Raw genomic sequence first — 21,304 nt, forward strand, 5'->3', positions numbered from 1 at the left:
ATGCTAAGAGTAATTATCTCTCAGTAGTAGGATTATGGGTGTTGTACATTTTGTTTGTTATGCTTTTCCTATTTTCCAAACATTATATTGCATATATAATTGCAAATATTATTTGTGCAAGTATTATATAAGCATATCTTACTTTTATAATCAGGAAAGATAAATGATGTTAAAAGATTTTCTTTGGGGAAAAATAAATATAACCACTGTTCTCAATCAGCTTAAAATGGTACCAGAATACATGTGTTCTTGGTTGGGAAGGAAGGCTAAGTTATTGTCACCCCTGTGACCAACCTGCTTTAGGAAATTGAATTAATTCTGTTCTTGATTCTGATCATACTGCAGAGTCTTGGCCCCAAAAGGATAGAAAAGCCTCCTGTTATAAAAGAAAGAATTTTCATTTTCCTCTCATTGTTCTCCTTCGAATCTATCACAAACACCAGGGGAAATGTCCTCCAGCAGACAAAAGGAGTGGGAGGAGCTACCTGACTAGGTTAAGAGATGGCCATTTGAACTTGAGAGCAGTTATTCATTGATCCGTGACTGAGGTGATGTGTTCTTGGCATTGCCCAGGATGACCTTGCCCTCTTGGTATCCCGATCTGCTCTTCAGTGAGGTGTGGAAAAAACCTCCCCTCATGCTGATGTAACTGGTGAGAGCTGATTCGAATCAAAACTTTGGCTTTCCTGGGAAAATTGGAGTGTCATTTGGGTGAGCCAATGAAAAAGAAAGCCAAAGGAATGAAAAGAGCAGAGAAAAAGGAACCTGATTCAAAGGTCAGGAAGCCTGTGTTCTGTCTCAGTCATAATCCAGAAGCCTGCTTTTCTCTTGCTCCTCTGCTTTCTTAGGAATGAAACATGAACGGACATTTGCTAGCACCTCCAAAGTGCCAAGCATGTTCCTGAGTACTGTAGATTATGTGAGAATAGAAGCTGGAGTCCCTCCCACATGGCAATATCAACATCTGCCCCATGGACCCCAAATATTTCAGGGAATAAAATGAGAGAAAAGCAGAATAGAAAATAATTTACCGGGAGCGCCTACGACTTGGTCTGTTCAACATGAGCAGTTCCAGAGTTGAGGTCTGTTGACTCCAAAGGAGCACAGTGATTGGAGAAAAAAGGCATTTTAGCACATTTGTATTTCAGTACTTTAAAATATATTAATGATAGTGAATTTTAAACACTGAAGGAAATCATTCTGCGACTATTTTAATGGTGGGATATTTTTTGAAAGGGGTGCTCACTAAAGCAAATCCTTTTAGCATAATTTCATTGTTTGGATGCTTCTGGATTTAGAGTCTTAGAAAAATCATCTATAAATGTAGATCAAACTTGTAGCTTCCTGTCTCACCACCTTTTAGATATATTCACACAGTCCAGTCCTTAGGGTCTTGGCACCATTGATTTACCTGTTTTATTTGCCTGAACCACCCTCTGTACTTTTCAAGGCTCACCTCAAAGAGTACCTCCTCCATGAAGCCTTTCCTGATGCCCCAACAAGATGAGATACTGCCTTCATTTGAAACTTCATAACACCTGGGCTATACCATTTATTAGGTTCTGCTTTGAATTATAGTTCATTCATGCACTTGTCTTATCCCACTCCTTGAGGACATGAACTGTATCTCACTCATCATTATATACCCAAGAGCATCTTGTGCAGAGCCATGTGTAGAACATGGAATCCCATAACATATGGAACATCCAGAGCTGGAAGAAAGCATTTGAGCCAACCTTTTTATTTTTCTAAAGGGGAACCCAAGGCCAAAGAGGCATAAGTGCTTTGCTAGAGTCAATAGCTTAGTCATTGCCAGAGTCAGAACTAGAACTCGGGTCTCTTGGCCTGCAGTGCAGCTGTCATTCCACTAGAGTACACACAGTAGTCATCTGATGGCCTGGACTGAGTGAAAAAGCCTTTGAGAAACAGGAGGTGTGACCCTCGTGTCCAGTGGCTCACTGGGAGGACCCAAACTCATCTGAGGGTGGGGGGAATATTATCAACCATAAAACAGCTGCCCATTTGATGAGTGTCCCCATGTGCCAGGCACTGTACTAGGCCCTTTACACAAGTTGCCTTATTGTCATTGTCTGCTCAAAACAGCCACCCAATCTCAGAGGACTGACTTCTCTCCCTTTTTCCCTTCTAGGCTAATGGAGGTTGGCAGGATGCTACTACCCCTTCATCAGTGACCTCCCCTACAGAAGGCCCTGGCAGTGTTCACTCTGATACCTCCAACTGATCTCCCAGCAATCGCATCCCGGCTGACCCTGTGCCCCAGTCGGGGCAGGGCCAGGAGGGAGGGTTTCTCTCCCAACGCTGAAGCGGTCAGACTGGAGGTCGAAGCAATCAGCAAACACAATAAGAGTCTCCTTCTCTTCTCTTCCTTGGGATGCTATTTCAGCCAATCTGGACACTTCTTTATACTCTCTTCCCTTTTTTTTCTGGGTAGAAGCCACCCTTCCCTGCCTCCAGCTGTCAGCCTGGTGTCTGTCAACTTCCCTGCCCCTGTCCCTCTGTCCTAGACTCCCTGGGTCCCTGCCCTCTATTACATCACTGAAGGATATTTTCAACAATTAGAGGAATCTAAAGAGAAAAAAAAATACAAAGAAAATAATAAAAGTGTTTGTATGTTTTCATGCTGGTGGTTTGAGGAGCCAAATTTACCTCACTCGGATCCCTCGCTCCCTTTGTTAACAGGCAATCCTTCTCTGTTTCTCTTGTTACTCTCACTACCTCTTAGCAGGAATACGCCACATTGCCCTACTCATTCCAGGCCTCCCTGCCTCGTCTTGCTCTTCCCTCCATGGGAACAATCCTGATTAGAACACTTTCCTCCTCTTCCTTCCCAGCCCCAGGTATTCACTGGGGACGGCCATAGCTGGGCTTCTAAAGGTGCCACATTCTCCACTTTCAGCTCCACTAGGTTGATTCCCAGGCAGGAAGTCAGACAGCAGGAGAGAGCACAAGGAACAAGAAGGGCAGAATTCTTCGAGGCTTTCTCATCCTCCTTTAACAGCTCTTGGTTTCAGAGGCACAGTCTTTGGAGACCCTGCAACACTTAGTGAGCAATGTTCAGAAGCTACTGCAAAACCAGGTCCGAGTTAGGCATGGTGATGAACGCATCACTAAGGAGAAGAGGGTTCTTATCCTGAAAGCCTTCACCTGCTCCTTCTCTCACACACACACACACACACACACACACACACACACACACACGCACATGCATAGTCTCATACATTCACTTTCGCAAGGTCAGTCACATGCCACGTACAAATACTTACGTTAGTAACCATAGCATTATGCCTTGTGAGCCCAAGAGAGGGAATTAGCAACTCTTAGTGAAGGTCACTGACACAGAGAAACAGTATATGCCTGGGGCCTCCAGGACTTGCAGGCCCCCCAGCATGCACACCCGAGAAAGACATACACAAGACTGGATCATGATGAAGACCAGGTTTGCGGTGTAAACTATTCCTGTTCCCACCACCTCTGGAGCTCTCAGGGAGCCACATACAGAACTTACAATGTCTGTAATGGATTTGGTTCTCTTTTGTTTTTGTTTTTGTATTAGGGTCATTGCATTAATTATCCAAAGCGTTATATGGCACCACATTCTTGTTCTAAAGGAGAGAGTTGTGTAAGAACATGGCTCAAGCAGACTTTTTGCTAGCTTAATTTGAAGACCTGAGAGTGATGGGGAAAGGGGAGATAATGTTTTCAGTGACATCATCACAGTGATTTTCATTCCCTGGAAATATCTAAGAGAGAGGAGTATATAGTAGAAAGCTGTTCTCTAATGTCACCTGAGCTTACATTATTCATAGCCAACTGTCCCAGCAATAAAGATGGCAGCTCTGTCACTTGACTGTGTGGGAGGTGGTCAAATCTCTTGGTGCCCCATTTTCTTTGTAAAATGGGGATTATTATTCCTGGCTCATATGCAATCTGTAAATGTGAAATCAGAGGAAGTAGTGTCCCTGAGATAAACTGGTTCGTGCCACGTGGGGATAATAAATGGTTTTCCTATTCTAACTTCTGGTCACCATCAGTACCGTGATGTTATCACCATGATGACAAAGAGAAGGGGTATTGTTGTTGCTTTTTTTTCATTTCTTTTGTTCTGTTTGGTTTCTTAGAATAGAGATAAGCTTCCAAACTAGAAACATAGGACTTGGTTCTCTTAGTTTGTATTTGAATCCGATATGTGGCCTTGTAAGTACTTAGTCCCCTGTTATATCTACTCTGTTTGAGAGGTCTCTGGAAGAAGTATAAGACCTTGAGGGGTGAGGATGGCCAGCTAACAAGGTCATGGAAATTCTGCATGGCACTACAGTAATGAATAGAAAATGCTCCTGTGTGTGTCTTGGGTGGGTGGGTGGGATACCTCAGAAATTGGAGGGTATGTGTATTTGAAGGAAATGCAAAAAGTAAATATTTGGCAACATGGGATTATGCCTTCATAACTAAGAGCAGTAGAAAGACTGTGTCTACTAACCTGTGCCATAACCAGAGCAGGGCTCGATATAGAGGATTCCTAGAAGGAGCTATTTTGTGACAACTTGGTAGTGATTAGAGCCAGTGGAGAACTTTGTTTTAGTGGCAGAGATATATTGAAACTACCCACACAGGAATATGGTTGGATCACATCCACCTGACTTTGGGCAAAGTACAAAAGAGACACAAAAGGGTTCTCTTGGAAACAAGGAAGAATGATTCCAGATTTGGGTTGAATGATTGCCATTTTAAGTTATGAAAAAGATCAGAACAGTGCTACATTTGCACAGGCAGTTTCTCTCCCTGCAGTAGTTTGCACTGATTATCACCTCTCAGAGCATCTTCCCCACCCAGCACTTCACTTAGTCCTCGTTGTATCCAATACCTCTCCCACGATCTCCCCGCCATGCCCACGATCACATCCAATATGGTGGCCACAAGGTCTCTCCACATTAAGCAAAGCATGAGAAGAACACTAGCAGCAGAAGGATGAGGATGGAAAGAGCGTGCCTCTGGAAAGACAGCTCCCTGGGAATTTATATTAGGTCAATCCTACAGATACCAAAATGTGCCCCAGGGCTCCATCATTTTCTAATGAACGTAGGAGCACTCCATTTTCCCTGGAAGCAAATTTCCCCTGAGAAATGATACTAGCCCTTGGGTTTGCCCATCTTGCAACTTCGTCATATCCTCTTTTTCATCCCTAACTCCTCTTGGTGTGGAATTGACTCCCATGCAGTACTTATGCCAAGTGGCACCTTCTTTACATTTATTTTGTATTTGCTGTGGTGGTGGTTCTTTATTTGCTGGTTGCCTTTTCTCACACATATCTTTTACCCCTCTTTCCTTCTGAGTTTTATTTTTCTGCCCAGAAAAACCTGACTTCGATACCAAAAAAGATAAAACTACAGAAACTCAAATTTAAAAAAAACTTAAAAAAAAACAAAAAAATACTCAACGATTCTTTCAGCTTTATTAACATTTTCCATTGTTTCTTGCGACTTGTGTCTCGTTCTTTGTAGTATTGATGATGAACATTTGATAATGAATGTTCTTGTATATTCAGATAAAGAAAAAAAACCAAAAAAGCGGTCTGAATTTAATAGTGTTTATAATAAAAATTTTAAAAATGACCCTCATAGCACGCAAAACAGGATGGGGAATTTCCCCTCTTTTTTCTGTGACAATGCGCATCATTCCTGCATTAGTTTTTAACACCAAACTACCTACATTCATCATTTCCCCCATTTTTCTTTTATTTTCTTGCATTTGTGAATTAGTTCAAGAATGCTAGAAAAGTGTCGAGTTGTGCACATCCATTTCCTGTTTCACAATGTTTAAAAGTGACAGTAATTCATTTTGTAAACTAAAAAAAAAAAGGTTGGAATAGTAAGCATAATAGGTACAACCTAACACGTTATTATGTTTATTAACTTTGAGACCCAGAAATAAATTCTTTTCTTTTCTTTATTCCTGCTCTTTAAAATATAAAAAAAAAGTTATGTTTTGTTTTGTGTTATTTTTGGTTTGTTTATGGGGGGGCTTTTTTAATTGTCAGGATTATGATCTTGCTGTTTTTACTCCTTAAATATGTATACCAGGTGATGTGAAAAGATGACATTGGTAGAGTAGGCTGCTTCCTTGTCCTTCTACTTTGCTTCAGAATTGTTGACTTCAAGAACAAAGAGAAAGCCCATGTTGCTATCACATTGCTCACTTGCGTTTCCACAGTGTGTGGCATTACTGCAGTCACTGAGAAAAACGAAGTCAGAGACTTGGATTCTCCTTTTGGTCCTTTAAAAATTCAAGGAATAGTTCCAGGGGACCTTTTGTATTGTAGGGAAAGGTTTTTGCTTCTGTTGATTGTAGATGGCACCACAAAATGCTTTCTTTTCTTTCTTCTTGCTTAATAACAACATTCCACGAGGCCTCTTTCAACTAGGGAGGATTTTTCTTCCAGAAGAATCCCACAGGAGATACTGGAGTGATGAGTACCATTGGCTACGTAGACTAGAGCCGGGAAGCCATCCCTCTGGCCAGTCAGCCTGCTGATCCTTTGAGTTCTGATTTTGAGTGAAGAGTTTGGTGAGAAATTGAGCCAGATTCCATGCTGTCGTTATAACATTGAGAGGTTACGTTTGATTCATTGACAGCACACCTCTTATGAACCTCTGATTTAGAATTGTCAAACTGTATTGGTTCGGAATGTTTTTATTAGTGATAGGAGAAAAGAAAGCAATACGATCTGGAAGAAACTTGTTTTAAACATCTTTCATTCAGCAAATGATTAAGTGTTCAGAAAGCAGCCAGAACCTAAGCAAGAAAAGTGAGGAAAGAATGCGGAATTGTGAAGCGACCCTTTAGGAAGTGTTTCTACCCAAACACTTGCACTCTTGTTTTTAAGTCATAACAAAATAATGACGAGCTTTTCACATCACCTTTACGGTTTCAATCCCTAGCTCAAAGCTTCCTGGAATCTTTTATTTTTTGTAAACTTTTTTTCCTTTTGTTAAAATTAATAAAACGTTCAATGTTTTCCCCCTTTTCTCTCTTATGACTTCTTTTCTTTCCTTTGGCGTTTTCAATTATTTTGAAGTGCTTTCCTTTGGTTGGTTTTATTCTTACGCTCTCTCTCCCCTCTTCTTATTATTCAGAGTATAAACCTGCAAAGTTCTGCTCTGTTTTGGTTTTGAAAGTTTAAGCTTTTCTGCTTCTGTGAGAGCACAGGCTTCTGTCCCTTTTGATTCCAACTGAACTTTTGTGTTCTCTAATGATACTAACACGGTGTAGGTTTTACAGTCTCCTAATTTGTACTGGTAATGCATATTCCAAATAAATAGTTTCTTTTGTTGCAAAAAAATACATTTGTATTTTGTGTAAATTTCTTCTTACATACTGGCAACTTGTCTTCCCCCGAACTAGGGCTGGCTTAGTGTGGATTATGGTTTAAACTGTTACCCTAATCGTTTTAAAGTCTACATCAGTGGCAGTGAAGTAAATGACCTCATGGGCCACCTACCTCACCTACAAAATAAGGAGGAAGGAAGGAAGGGAGGGAAGGAAGAGATAGGAAGGATCTTATTAACACAGCTAATATTTGCCTATGAATATTATGGCAGAGCACCCATCTTGTCTGCTTGTCTGTGACTGACTGCCATCCACCAAGCACCAGTTAGAAAAGACACCAGAGAAATTTTCTATAATAAATTCTAAGTTTCTTAGTCACAGCTGGGCCCAGTGGTTCTCCTTTCCTTCTCTTAATCTGCTGTGATCTGATCATAAGAAAAATTGTGGTACCCAAGAGATGTTTCAGGGGCCAAAATCTAGGTTAGAAATACTATTCAGCTGTGGGCTCTCAGAAGTGTGCTAGATGTCGCTCCACAGATTTTCACACCTTCCATGTGTTATATCTACCATCTCATGTAAGCATCTCTCCCAGTGGTTTGTCTGCACTCAGATGGAGCCCCTGACCTTTGGGGTTATGGTCTTTTACAGAGTTTAGTGTCTCAAAGTGTCCTGGCTGGAACACCACTTCAGCTCCCAATGCCTAAGTGTGTGTCCCAGCCTTCAACATCACCTTCCCATCCAGGGAGTGGGATGGAGCTTCTTGCCTGGCATTTGACATATTGTCCACCTAGGGGCATCACATGCATTGTTTCCTCGTCTTCACACTGTCACTCTGAGGAGGCTCTGTCCAGAGCCCCGAGGAGGCAGGTATGTATTGAATGTACCAATCACTCACCCTTTCATCCCGATCATGGTTCTAATCAATAGAAAACATCAAAGTAATGGAGAGTCAATGGGGATCAAATTATCATTTTTACTAAGAGACAAGCTAAGGGCTCAATGGCCTCAAAAATATAAGGCTATCTGCTAATGTTGACTGGGAGAACATCACCAGGGGCCAAATGGAGGCCTTGTGTTCCCTCTTCAAATCTAAACATTGGAACACACTTAGGTTTGCATATGCAAGGCAATCTCAGATCACTTCCTTTTCCAGTTGTATGGAGAATTGTGGACCTAACTCACCCACCTAGTTTACTACTTAGAGTGGTATTAAATGGTACTAAATAGACCAAAAATGTATAAAGACTGAAATGCAGTACAAATTTGTTTCTCACTTATGTAATAGCCTAAGACAAATGTTCCTGGTCAGCATGCCTCTTCCCTATGGAGTGATTTGCACATTGTGGTTCCTCCCCCCTCCACATCTAGCTGGCAGAAGGCAGAGTAGGAAGAAGGCTCACCAGTTTTTGAAAGCCTTGACCAAGACCTCTCTCTTCCATTCATGTTCCTAAATGCAAGGATTGGGAGGTGGGAGTGGGAGGATGGAAAAATGGCCCCTAGCTAATGCCACGCAATAACTTTTCAGATGGTTGGCCATCTGTGTCACAGCTAGCGACCAAAAGGATAACTGAGAGCAAAAGATAAGCCCACAAGGCTTTTCACTGCACTGGACAGACTCCCAGTAAAAACATTTCCAGTCAACATCCCAGCCTTGGCTTTGTTACCCTTCAGTGGGGAAGATGGAGAGAGAGATGACAACAGAGGTCAGAGCTGTTTAACCCAATACTGCGCCCTCAAGGAAGAGGAAACGGAAGTCTCCTCCTCTGTGGGAATGTGAGAGTGGGAAGGAAACACCTCCCTTCCCCAACATTCTCTAAATTTGGTTCTTGTCTAAACTCAGGCCTCAGCACCAGCCTGTGGTCATCAGGAAGGGAGAGCTGTAGTCTATTAAGGCAGCCTTGGTCCCACCTTCAGGAGGTCACTCCCACATGTTTATTGCTGGCTAGAAGGGTCAAGCCTGGTGGCCACCAGTCACTTTGGAGAGTATAGCTCTAAAGTCTAAAGCTTTAAAACATTAAAATCTGTTACACTCACCCCTAGCCCTGCCCCGTTGGTTTCTACATGCTTATCCTGATAGACTTGCATCCTTCCACCACTTATAAAAAAAGACAGGCAGCCAAATACCAATGTTCTGACCACAATTTGTTATACAGAAGATAGCCTCCCTTCTGGAAACATCCAGCATAGAGGGTGCTTCTGAAGCTCAGTCTTATGAAATGATTCCATGGGCCAAGGAGGGTATTTTAACCTGGATCTCTAAACCCGAGGCCTGGAACACGGAATGAAGCTCTGCTTCAGGGGCTTCACCCCCATGACTTCCATAAAAGCTACGACAGTGTACAAATAAAGAGAGCAGTGGGTTTACTGACCATAAAAGCTAAGACAATGTACAAATAAAGAGAGCCAGTGAGATGCAGTCTATGGCTTCTAGCCTTGGACAGACTTCCAAGGTCACTCTGGGTAGTGTGGGGTTGGGGGAAGAGGAGTTGTAAAGGCTCATGGCAGTGGCCACCCCCAGGGCCACAGGCTTTGAAGAGACATGGTCCTTGTGTATTCTCCTGGGACCCATGCAAAAGACAGCATAGCTCATGCTCCTAGATGTCCTTGGATAGATCAGACGGGTCCATTCATTAACACCCAGGTTACACTGTGCCCTAAGCCAACATTCACTCTCTCCCACAATATCCAGCCACACTGTCCAGTGTAGCTCACCAGAGTTGTCAACAACACCTCTTGATCGTATAAAAGGCCAAAATGCTACACTACATTTGAATGCAAATCTCTTGTTAATATGTACTCAGAGAGAAAGTAAAGATCAGGGTAAAATCCTCCTCCTCTTATGTATTAAAATTTAGAGGAATGCTAGTCGGTAACTCTACCTTCCCCGGTTTCCTCCTGTGTTCATTCTCGCCAGAACACTCTCACTCTGTTGCCAGAAGTAGAGTCAAGGCAGTGGAGGCCTCTTCTGTTGGAATGAGAGTGGCTGTTCCAGTCCCTCCAAAGTTCAATTAATCCAACCTTGAATCTCTCTAGTACCTATTTTTTCTAAAAGGTCACTTTTGGAGGCATATGAACCACACCCCAACATCAATTTTACCCACAGGATTTAGAAAACACAAGCAAAGCCTAGGCTTCTAGAGCAAAACTGGGCTCCCAGAAGCCAGATCATAGTACCACATGACTCTTGCTAATGAATGACCAGAGCAGAGAGTTGATAGTTCGGGGAGGAAGCAGAAAAGACAGACAAGTGAAAAAGTGAAAAGAAAATCTTTATTTCAGTCTTTCCAATGCCAGTTGATTAGTATTAACTGTAGTGTTGAGAAAAAGCCCCCAACAAAGGTTAATTTTGCATTCTGCTTCCTCTGCAGGAAACCATCTTCCTATGCTTCCCTGTGGGAAACAAGGCAATCTATGCATTCTGCGTCCTCTCTTAGAGAACGACCTTTGAAATTTTCATGTCTTTGTGAAAAATTCAAAAATGTAAAATGGGTCCCCTCCTGTCCACAGGCTTCCCTGGGGCTCCCTTCTTCCCCCTGGTATTCATATTTATATTTAAGATGTATCTCGATTTCCAGTTCCCTTTAAGTCCTGTGTTACTAATCCCAGATACGTTTACACCTGTACTACTTCGACTCTGCTCTTTCTTCTCTGGAATTCCTCCCGCTCTTGACCCGCTCTGAGCTTTCCCTTTGTCTCAACGGGAGACAATGTCCAATTGTTGAATCCAGGCTGAGGTTGATGCTGCAGAACACTGGCCTCCCCCATCCCGTCTCCTCACAAATCCTCGCCTTTCCTCTACAGCTGGTGCTGCGTCAGCATCAGCAGAAACATTCCTTGCTGCAGTCTCTTTGTGACATGCCCTAACATTTCACCTCCTTTTAAGGAGAGCCAGCCAAGTTTAAAATTGTCTAACCTACCTATTCTCCAGTTACATCCCTTCTCTGTCCTTTAGAGAACTCAGTCTCTTTGCTATTGGGTCTAAACATTTGTTTTCTTAACAGACTTATCTAAATTCTGTTTCAAAAATTTTTGCAAAAATTCTGGATCTGTCCAAGGCTTCCGTTGTTCAGATAAATCCTACTCAGCGTTAATTCCTTCAGTTGAGTCATGCTACACAGGAGGTGTCTTCCCATCACCCACACGCGTTCATTGTGTTCCTAACAACCTCCCTGTGATGTTCCACTCTCCCTTAGAATGCCATCTCCTGGGCCTCACCTTCAGAGCACATGCCATGTCTGTGTCCCTGTACACAACTGCTATGCTAGAATTCACTAATAATTCTTGAAGTATTCTACCATGATCTTCTTGATTTTCCCCTTCACGTGTCCACATTTTTTTTAATCATCTAGTGAGACCTTTAAAGTCATCCAGGGGAACATCTCCAAATGGTTCCCTTACCAGCTCCCCATCTGCTGCTTTCAGAAGGTTGTTCCTGGATCCTTTGCTGTGAGGAACACATATAGTTTGCTCACTGAGATCTTAAGAGTCAGACGACATAGACTTGAATGCCAGCTCTACTAGTGTCAGGTTCTTTCTGACATTAAATGAGAGGTTTTTCCTCACAGCAACCAGTTCTCCAACATTCCAACACCAACTAGGTGTCCTACAATTCGTTGGCTCAGTTCTGACACTAACTACCCAGAGTTAGTGTTAGACTCCACAAGTTGCAGGGCTCAGTCCCACGAGACTGCCCTCACTTCAGATGCCAGTTGCAAGTATCAGGTCACCCGTGCTTCTGACCTACCAGTTCTAAATCGGGAGTTCCCACAACCCCCATCTCAGGTTTGATAACTCACTTGAGTGACTCACAGAACTCAGGAAGCCTTGCTGAGCCTCACTTTGCTTATGTTTACGGATTTATTATAAAGGATACACGGGCATGATTGATTAAATCATTGGCCATTGGTGATTAACTCAATCTTGCCCCTCTCCCATCCCTGGAGGTGGAGGGGTGGGGCTGAAAATTTCAAGTTTCTAATCAAGGCTTGATCTTTCTCAGGACCAGCCCCCATCCTGAAGATGTCTAGGGGCTCACAAACAAAAGATGCTCCTATCCCCCTCGTCACTCAGGAAATTCCAAGGGTTTTAGGAGCTCCATGCCAGGAGCCAGGGACAAAGACCAAATATATATTTCCCATCATACTACAACTACTTACTAGCTACCTGACCTTGGATAAGTTGCTTAATGTTTCTGTGCCTCAGTTTCCTCGTCTATAAAACAGATAACACTGATACCTACCTCATAGAGTTGCTTGGAAGATTAAATGAGTTAATACTTAGAATAGTTAACACTTAGAACAATGCCTGGCACAGAGTAAGTGCTAAAAATGTGTTTATTATTAGTATTATTTATGCTTCTGATATTTCTATCTGGGTACATCTCCAACTCTGAACTAGTATCAATTAGAATGTCCTCCTTTTTCCTAGTTCCTTTGTAAAGAACTATTAGCTGTGGGTGTATTTTCTTTCTTTTTTCTATCAGTCTAGCCTGGCTGCTAAGATCTTATCCTTCCTGAGGAAATTCCTGTCATCTCCCTGGTTCTATCAGTGTGTCTTCCATCATTTCTCATTCACTTTTCTGCTGTTCCTATCTCAAGAATATTTAGGATTCTTTAAACAAATCACGAACTTGATGCTTAGAAGTAGATAAGCAGAGTTGGCCCTGGACAAAACTGGGAGGTCATTGAAGTTTGTCTTCACACATGCCACATACTTTCTTTGAATCCTTGTTTTCGCCTAGTGCTCCTTGTCTAGACTTCTCACTACCAAGGTGCTGGAGATTTCACCTGAGGAACAAAGGTGTCTTACTTGAATAGCTCCAACATGTGAAACCTCTCCTCAGGTCATACTCTGCTGTCCAAATGCTAATCTTTGGGTTTATTTGCAAGTCTTCTGGGACAATCTAACCTATGTTGAAAGTTAGGCTTTCCTGCTTTTTATTAATCAATACAGCTAACAGTAGTCAAATGGGAATGAAGAAATGCACAACACGGTGGCTATAGTTAACACTTCATATGGTGTATTTGAAAGTTACTAAGACTGTGGATCCTAATAGTCCTCATTGCAAGGAAAAATTTTTTTGTTTTCCCTTTTTGTGTCTATGAGATGATGGATGTTAACTAAACTCATTACTGTAATAATTTTACAATATATGTAACTCAACTCATCAGGCTGTATACCTTAAACTTATAAGTGTTGTATGTCAACGATATCTCAATAAAACTGAAAAAAAGAAAGAAATCATTTTTATTAATGGCTAAAGAGAGGCACAGCTGCTCTCCAAATGCAGGGCTCTGAGAAACTTTCTTAGAGAGTAGAGCAGACCTCCTGACTCTACCTCAAATTGAAGACAAAGGGCCTTCGTACAGGCCTGGCCTGAATCACCCTCCAGGCATATCTAAGAAGACAGACCAGTGGGTAGAGACCCTGAAAAGCCCTGACTTCCTGCATGTCCACATAGCCTGGAAGCTCAAACAGGGCCCACTGCACCTGGTTCCAGAGAATAAGAGACTGTGACCTCATCAATCACATTAACCATTTGTCGTCTACACTCAAGTTTTTCCCAGTCAAGTCACTGCATCTTGACCTTCAATGACATAAACCCAGCTCTTTTATTCCTGGGTCTGCAGGCCTACCTCTCCACTCGTTACTGCTTTATTTGGTACGCTTCCCTCCCTGGGACTTTCCTTGTATGGCCAATGCCTCCTTTACGCCAATAGCAAAATCTCTGCTGAGGACTCTGTGAGTCCCCTGGCTCCTCTCCCACAAGGTTATTGCTTGGGGCATCATAGACACTTGCCAGATAGGCAGCTATCTGTGTGACCACCCTTGCATTTCTTCAGTGCGCAAGCATGCACTAACCACCTCCTATATGTCAGGCATTGCTCTGTACTCCAGAAGGATCTTAACCTCTGGTGGGACTACCACTGGGAAGACTTTTTCAATAAGACAAATGATTAAACAAAAACAGCCCAAATCTCTAGGCCCTTGTTGATAAATATGACTGCATTCATCAATTTACGAGTTTGGGTTAAGAATTTAAAATTATGATGTCTGTTAACAAAGCCCTAAACCAGGGGGAAATGGAATTAGGCTGAGCTTATGGGAACAGATGTGGATTAAAATGAAAACATTCTTGCTATTGGATGACTTGAAGCAACTAATCCCATCAAGGAAGCTCAAGAAGGAAATGTATGACCCAATTATTTCAAATCATTTAGCTTTGAGGAGAGGTGGAAGGATGATAGGCAGGAATCCCTAACAGCCAGAAGCAATGATGATGTTGATTTAAAGCCTTCCCAAGCCTAGAATGTAGTTACTCTACCTTCCCCCAGTCATATAGGAATTCCAGTCCATCCAATTCAACCAATACTTCTTGGCACCTGAGTGCTGGGAATATACCAGTGAACAAGATCAATGAGATCAGTTAGTAACTGATCTCTTGAAAAAATATGTTGGTAAATTTAGATTGCTCTGTAGAGGTAAAGAAACAGTGTTAGAATGATAGAAAAGGAATATTCTAAATTCTGAGTGACCTTCATTAATCTTCCTTCTTTTTCCGATAGGCTCAAATAAGAACGGTTGGCTCTAGCCAATGGTCTTCTCATAGCACCCTCAGAAATTTCAAGCTTATTCCTTTCTTTTAGCCTTTTTGCAAACTTTACTCGCGATATCATGATGCCAGCCACCTGGAGTGATGGCCCCTACCATGCTCACAGATCCGCTCACACACTCATTCTTTAAGCAGATGTTCATCTCTTCTATGCAGCCTTTCTCCTTCCTGGAGTCATCAGTTCCTCCAAACTCCCCCAGAGTGTCTCTGGCCCTGCCTTGAATTCTTATTAAATATTTTATCTGCCACATAAATTGTTAGAGTTTAAGGGGCCAGATCTCTCTCACACAGAGGATGAAGCACCATGTTATACACCTAGTAGATGCTGGCACAAAAAGGGGAGGGAGGGAAGGAGGGAGAAGGGGAAAGGGGAGAGGGAGGGTGGGAGGGGAAGAAGGAGGGAGAAAGGAAGGAGGGAAGGAAGGAGGAAGAGAGAGAGGAAAAGAGGAGAGACAGGAAAATAAAAGGTAGAGAGAAGGGGTAGGAAGAGGTAGAAAGGACAGAGAAGAGAGAAAATGGGAGGAAAGAAAAAGAGGGGAAGGAATACAGAGAGGAGGCAGAGGTTGGGGGGGAAATATTAAAGGACAGCAGGGTGGAGGAGAAAAGGAAGGGAAAAGATTGCGCCCATTCAAGTAAGACATTAGAAACATGTCACGTTCTTTCTCCCCTAAAGTGAGATCTCTGGCATTTGGGTAGCAAGAAATCAAAAAAAGGGGGTACAAAGAGAGAAAAAGTTCTCAAAGAGAGTATGCAGCAGGTATGAAGACAAACGTCCATGGCACGAGCTCAGAGTTTTGTTTACAAGCAGCTCTGCCCACCTCCCTTCTAAACATCAAGTCTGTGATCTATTTAAAGAATCCTAATTATTTTTAAGACAAGAGCACAGGATGCCTAACAGGCTGGCGATCCCTGCCAGCGTTTGGTTTAAAGAAATGGTTATTTGCAACTATCCATTCATTGATTCTTTCACCTGGCAAATACAGAGCAAACAGCCCCCCCTCCCCTGCCGACCCCCGGCACTGCACCCCGCCCCACGTGCCAGGCATGAGTCTAGGAATTAAGGACACAGCATTACCCAAAATGCCTCTTGTCGGGGAGCTTAGATTCCCGTGGGAGGGGAAACAGACAGTAAACCAAATAAACAAGTAAAACAAATGGTGTGTTAGATGGTGATGAGCGCTGGGGGAAGGTAAGAAAGAAGGCTGGAGGTGCTGTTGCGAATCGAGACAGGGTGGTCCAGAGGACTGAATGAAGAGATGATTTTTGAGCCAACCGCTGAAGGAGGGGAGGGAGTAAACCAGTAGGATATCTGAGAAGATGGCTCCAGGGAGGACAGAGCCCCTGCAAAGGCCCTGAGGCAGGAGCACTTCTGGTAGGTTTGAGGAATTGCATGAAGCCCAGGGTGGCGGAATCAGAAAGAGAATGAGGGGAAGATTATTAGGAGATGGGGCAGAAAATTAATAGTGCAAGGGAGACGCAGAACATACAGAGCCTCTTGCAGGGTGTGGTAAGGACTTTGGCTGTTCCTTTGAATGAGCCCGGAGGCCTTGGAGGGTCTGGGGCAGAGGAAGGATATGATGTGACTTAACTTTTAACAGTGTGACGCTCGCAGCAGTGCTGTGACTAGACCACAGGAAAGTAAGTTTGCAAATAAGGAGGCCACTTAGAAGACAACTGCAGTATTTTGGGCAAGAGATGATGGTGGTGTGCACCCAGAGAAAACCCCAGTGTAGGTGAAGTCCATTTGCCTTCATTAGGACCTGCCTCTGTACACACACTTTCTTCTGCCTGGACTGATTTTCTCCCTGCTGGAGCACCTTCCCGTATTTCAAGGCTCAGTGCCGATGTCACCTGTTCCCTGGAGTCCCCACGGAGGAGAAGATTATCCCCACAGCACTCTGTTTATCTCTCTCTTGTAGCACTCACCACATTGTGTTGCAATTACTCGTTTACTGCTGCCTCCCATCTAAACTGAGAACCACGATTTCAGCTCAGTTCACAAACATTTCTACTCAAAGGGAATAAAAAGGTGAGTAAGACAATATCCAAATTATAATCTAGTACAGGAGAAAACGGAACGACTACTCCCGCACATACCATGGCATTTGGCTCATAGTTGTTAAATAAGTGAACAAAGAGATTTCCCAGAACCCAAACCACTGTGGATAGAGATGTAGTGTCCTTACTTGCAATGCTGTTTAAGGAGTCATAGTGCAGGGGCTCATTTGCTGCTTCCATGGCTTCCCCTGGCTGTTTCCCCAGCACTTAGTCCAGCCAGGACGCTTGCCCATGGATGCTACAGTGCTGAGAGCTAAGGATCTTGTCAAAGGGAGATAGGGAGACCCCATGGAAGATTCCAGAAGCAGGGAGTGCAAGATGATTAAAGGTAGTTGTGGATGTATTTATTTTTTCCTGTAGTAGTGGTTGTTGATGCAACGCTATCTCCCTGGAGTCTCTTGGTGACATTTGTTACTTGGCTTTTCAGTCCTTAAACAGAAATTCTGTCCTTTTCACTGAATTGCTCCTCCTTTGCTAATGTCTGTCTCCTCCAAGTCCCAGACAGAGCATTTGACATTTGTTATTGGTGCAAGAGCATCATTTGCTGAGTGGGAACAACAAAAAAAGTTTCCCCAAAGGGGAGAAATGAATGATTATCTCAGATCTTCTCACTCTTTTTCTCTTCCTTCAGACACAACAGCAATCCGCAGCCATGCTGGGTTCTGGCAGGGAGCTACCCTAATCAGTTACATTCCAGCTTCCTGGAGATCTGCTACTGTAATACCGTAGGTGTTTCAGTGGAGGGCACAGGGTGACAGGCCATGTGCTCATAGGATCTAGTGAGGTGGGGGCTTCAGTGACGTCCACTTCATATAGGATGATAAGATCCCCAGGGATAGGTCTCGTTCCTCCAATCAACAAATGTTTTCTGAGAGCTTACTCTGTGCCAGCCATTGTTCTGGGTGCTGGGGGTGACAAGCAAAAATCAAAACACCTACTCCCTACTCTCAGGGTGCTTACTGCCTAGTAGGGGTGTCTAACATCAATCCCTTATTCACATAGAGAGGTGTAAGTCTACAGCTTGATACGCAATATGAATAAAAGGTATGTGATCCTATGAGAGTCTATAATAAAGATAATTGAATTAGTCAAGGTGGTCAGCAATGTCTTGAAGAATTGCCTCTCAAGCCACAAACTGAAAAATTAGTTAAATATATAATGATGGATGAGAAGAGAGTTCCAGGCAGGGGGAATAGTAGGTAAAAAGGTTGTCTCAGGAGACAGTACCTGAACGCAGGTCAGAGAGAGCAAGAGAAGGTCCCCAAGGAAGATGAGGAGATAAGAGAGGTAGACAGGGGAGGACCATAAGGAGCCTGGATGCCTTGTTCACCCATCTTCTTGGCTCTATTCCAGAGTGCCCCACAAAGTAGGTTCTCAATGACAAATACAGGCTCTGATAGAGTAATTATTCATTCATTCATCCTTCCAACATTTACCAATTGAGTAGCAACTTTGTGCCTAAAAATCGAGATAATAAGATGGATAATTCTTGTCCCTCATGAGATCACAGTCTGGTAAGATGTAGGACTAGAAACACGACCCTATGTTATTGTATGTGGCACTATCAAGTTATGTTTAATTGCCATGGGGTAGAGTTGGCTCAAGGGTAGTGAGCTGTGGAAGGACTGGGAAACACATGGAAGAAAAGAAAAGATGTGGGCCACTGCCGTTGACATGAGGAAGTTTAGCACCATTCTGTTTCCGTTATTAGCTCCAGGACCTGTTAGTTTCCCACTACTCTCGCCTCTCCCAGCCCCTAGCCCTTCAGCCTCCAGTGCCATTGGGTGTAAATCTTTCTTGGAGAGTTGTTTCTCCTTGTGGTCATACAGTAACAGGCTACTAAACCTGCCTGTGGGGTGAATTATGAGCTGGTCTCTGGAGCCCCAGCCTCTGTTGCCCGCGGAATGAATTGTGGCGCTCCAGGCTGCTGGGCTTTTTATTTATTTATTTGTTTGCTTTAGCATATTTTAATCTGATCATTAAATTGCAATCTGCCACCCATCCCCAACCCGGACCGTCTTCAGATGGAACAGATTTTTCATAGGTAATGATACCTATAAACTTCAGGGATGGCAGCCTCCGGAGCAAACTGGGGGAGGGCGGAGTGAGGGGTTGCAGAAACACATTCCACCTGGCTCGGCCTTGGCCAGTCTGTTGTTGCTCTGGGCTCAGCCTGACCTATCCTGGGGCAGCAAGAGTGGCCAGGTTCTCCCAGGCAGCCCCTTTGGCCTCTTCTAGCCCAGGAAGCCTGTGCTGAGAACATCGAGGTGAGCCTCTGCACCTTGTTCTCACATGCACAAGATCATCTCTGCTCCACATCGTGCCAGGCAGTAAAGTTGTCACCCAACCTGCCTTTATGGTGTTGCACGGGGAGAGCTCTGCACTGATAAATCAAAGGCAAAGAGGATGCCAGATGGTGCCATGGAGCTTGTGTTCCTGAGGTCATCGTCTGATCTAGTGCCGCTCTGCACCAGTGGGATTGCCATGTGACAGCAGGGCCACAACCCTGGAGAGGGTGATGGTTGTCAGTTATTATATTGGCACCACCGATTTGTCTAGTATTTTATAGCACGTGCTGACATTCCTTTGGAGCCTCACAATAGTCCTGTGAGCGCGACAGGGCAGGTGTTATGAGGCCCATTCTGAGCTGAGATGTGGGGACTGTTGTGTGAATTGCCCAAGGTACTACTGGCTCATAGGGGGCTCTCAATAAGTCTTTGTTGAATGAATGAGTGGGTTTGTGCTGTCCTAAAGCAGCCTCAAAGGCACGCCTCAAGCGTTGCTTCTGTAATTATGTCCAGAGAAAGGTCCAGGACTAAGATCCTAGAAGCCTGCAGGTCCCACCTGAACCAGCTGGGAAGAAATCACCACCGGTTGCCCCTAATTAATTCTTGTGCATGTCAAAGTACTCGATGCCGGAAAGGTGCTTTGAAGGCGTGGATGTATAGGAGGCAGGGAAAGATGTGTCTCCATCTTCTCATGCTTATGGTGGACTAGGCACAGTTCTAAGGGCTCAGCACATATGCACTTATTTGATTTTCTCAACAGCCCTGGGTAGGTGCTATCATTATATCCACTAGAAATGAAGAAACCGAAACACAGAGAGGTTGAGCAGCTTTCCCAATGGCCCTAAACTACAAAGTGAAGAAGCCAGGTTTAAATCTTGGTGGTCTCACTTCTGATTCTGAGCTATTGACCACTCTGCCATACCACCTCTTTATTTTTTTTTTTCCAGAACATATAAGCTCCTGCTCTGCATATCTATTGTCCTAGCTGTCTCACTTCAGATTTCAGGTACAGGTGGAATGAAGGAAGCAGTTCTGAGCTAGGTGTGGGACGAGGAGCTCAGGAAAGGAAGAAAAGAGGCCACAATAGCAGATGTCTTTGCCGCACTCAAGAACTCAGACCTTTTAAACAAATAAACTAGAAAGCTGTGGCAAGTCCCTGCACTTCCTGTAGCTTCAGGAAATGGACTCAAGGCACAAAACTCCCTCAATTCAATCAGAAGAAAGAGAAGACCAATCTGGAGACAAAACTCAAGACTCTAAGCTTCTAGTCCAAACACCAGCCACAGATCATGGCCCTTGGAAATCATGCGTTATAATTTTTTTCATTGATGTTTTAAAATTTAGAAAAGCCACATAGATATTTCTATTCATTATTCCATTACTGGTTTGACAATGGTGATCAAATTGCATCTCAGTGAAGGAAGTGAATTTACGTAACTCAGGGTAAAGTAGATGACTAGGTCATCTTATCACACACTGGGGATCTTCATACTTGTAGCTCTTGCTTCCTGGCGGGCGACCCTGGGGAAGAGGCTGTTGGCCCCGGTGCCTTGTATCACCCAGCCTGTTATCCATGATTCCTCCATATTACTCAGCCATGGAGTCTCAGAGAGCACCGGAAGTGTCATCAGATGCCAGAACATTCTGTGACAACACAGGGCAGCATCAGACAGTTGTGACCCAAAACCATCGTGCCAGGAAGTCATCCTCGAATGGCATTCTCTATTGATAATCTTACCTAGATTATGAACTATCCACAGAGATGTAACCCTGATCCTAACCTTATAACCAAGAACTTTCTTTATTCTAAACAGAACCATGGACACTAACACTTACCTGGCTCCAGTCATGACCCTGGGAATAACTTTAACCATGACCTAGATGCTAATTCACAATTGATAGCTGGTGGATGGTTTGTTGTTTATATTATTATTTGTGTCCTTAAGGTTCCCAAATTAAGCAAGAGGACTGTGATTTGAAGAATGATTCCAACGCCAAACCT

At 43.5% G+C, this 21,304-nt stretch overlaps 1 protein-coding gene across 6 annotated transcripts in view; it reads left to right on the plus strand.

Moving 5' to 3' along the window:
- The window catches only part of PBX1 (PBX homeobox 1), a 309,416-nt gene that overhangs the window by 268,238 nt on the left and 19,874 nt on the right, over nucleotides 1–21,304 (plus strand). For 4 of the 6 annotated variants that reach the window (XM_046681657.1, XM_046681658.1, XM_046681662.1 and 1 more), the window contains one exon: nucleotides 2,150–4,358. The exons of the other annotated variants lie outside the window; for them this stretch is intronic. In XM_046681657.1, the coding sequence (XP_046537613.1) occupies nucleotides 2,150–2,242 (93 nt within the window). In that variant the 3' untranslated portion in view covers nucleotides 2,243–4,358. Of the gene's footprint in view, nucleotides 1–2,149; nucleotides 4,359–21,304 lie in introns of those variants that run through there. 6 annotated transcript variants of the gene reach the window in all.

Source organism: Equus quagga, chromosome 13 (assembly GCF_021613505.1).
Source record: "Equus quagga isolate Etosha38 chromosome 13, UCLA_HA_Equagga_1.0, whole genome shotgun sequence".
Taxonomy (NCBI): domain Eukaryota; kingdom Metazoa; phylum Chordata; class Mammalia; order Perissodactyla; family Equidae; genus Equus; species Equus quagga.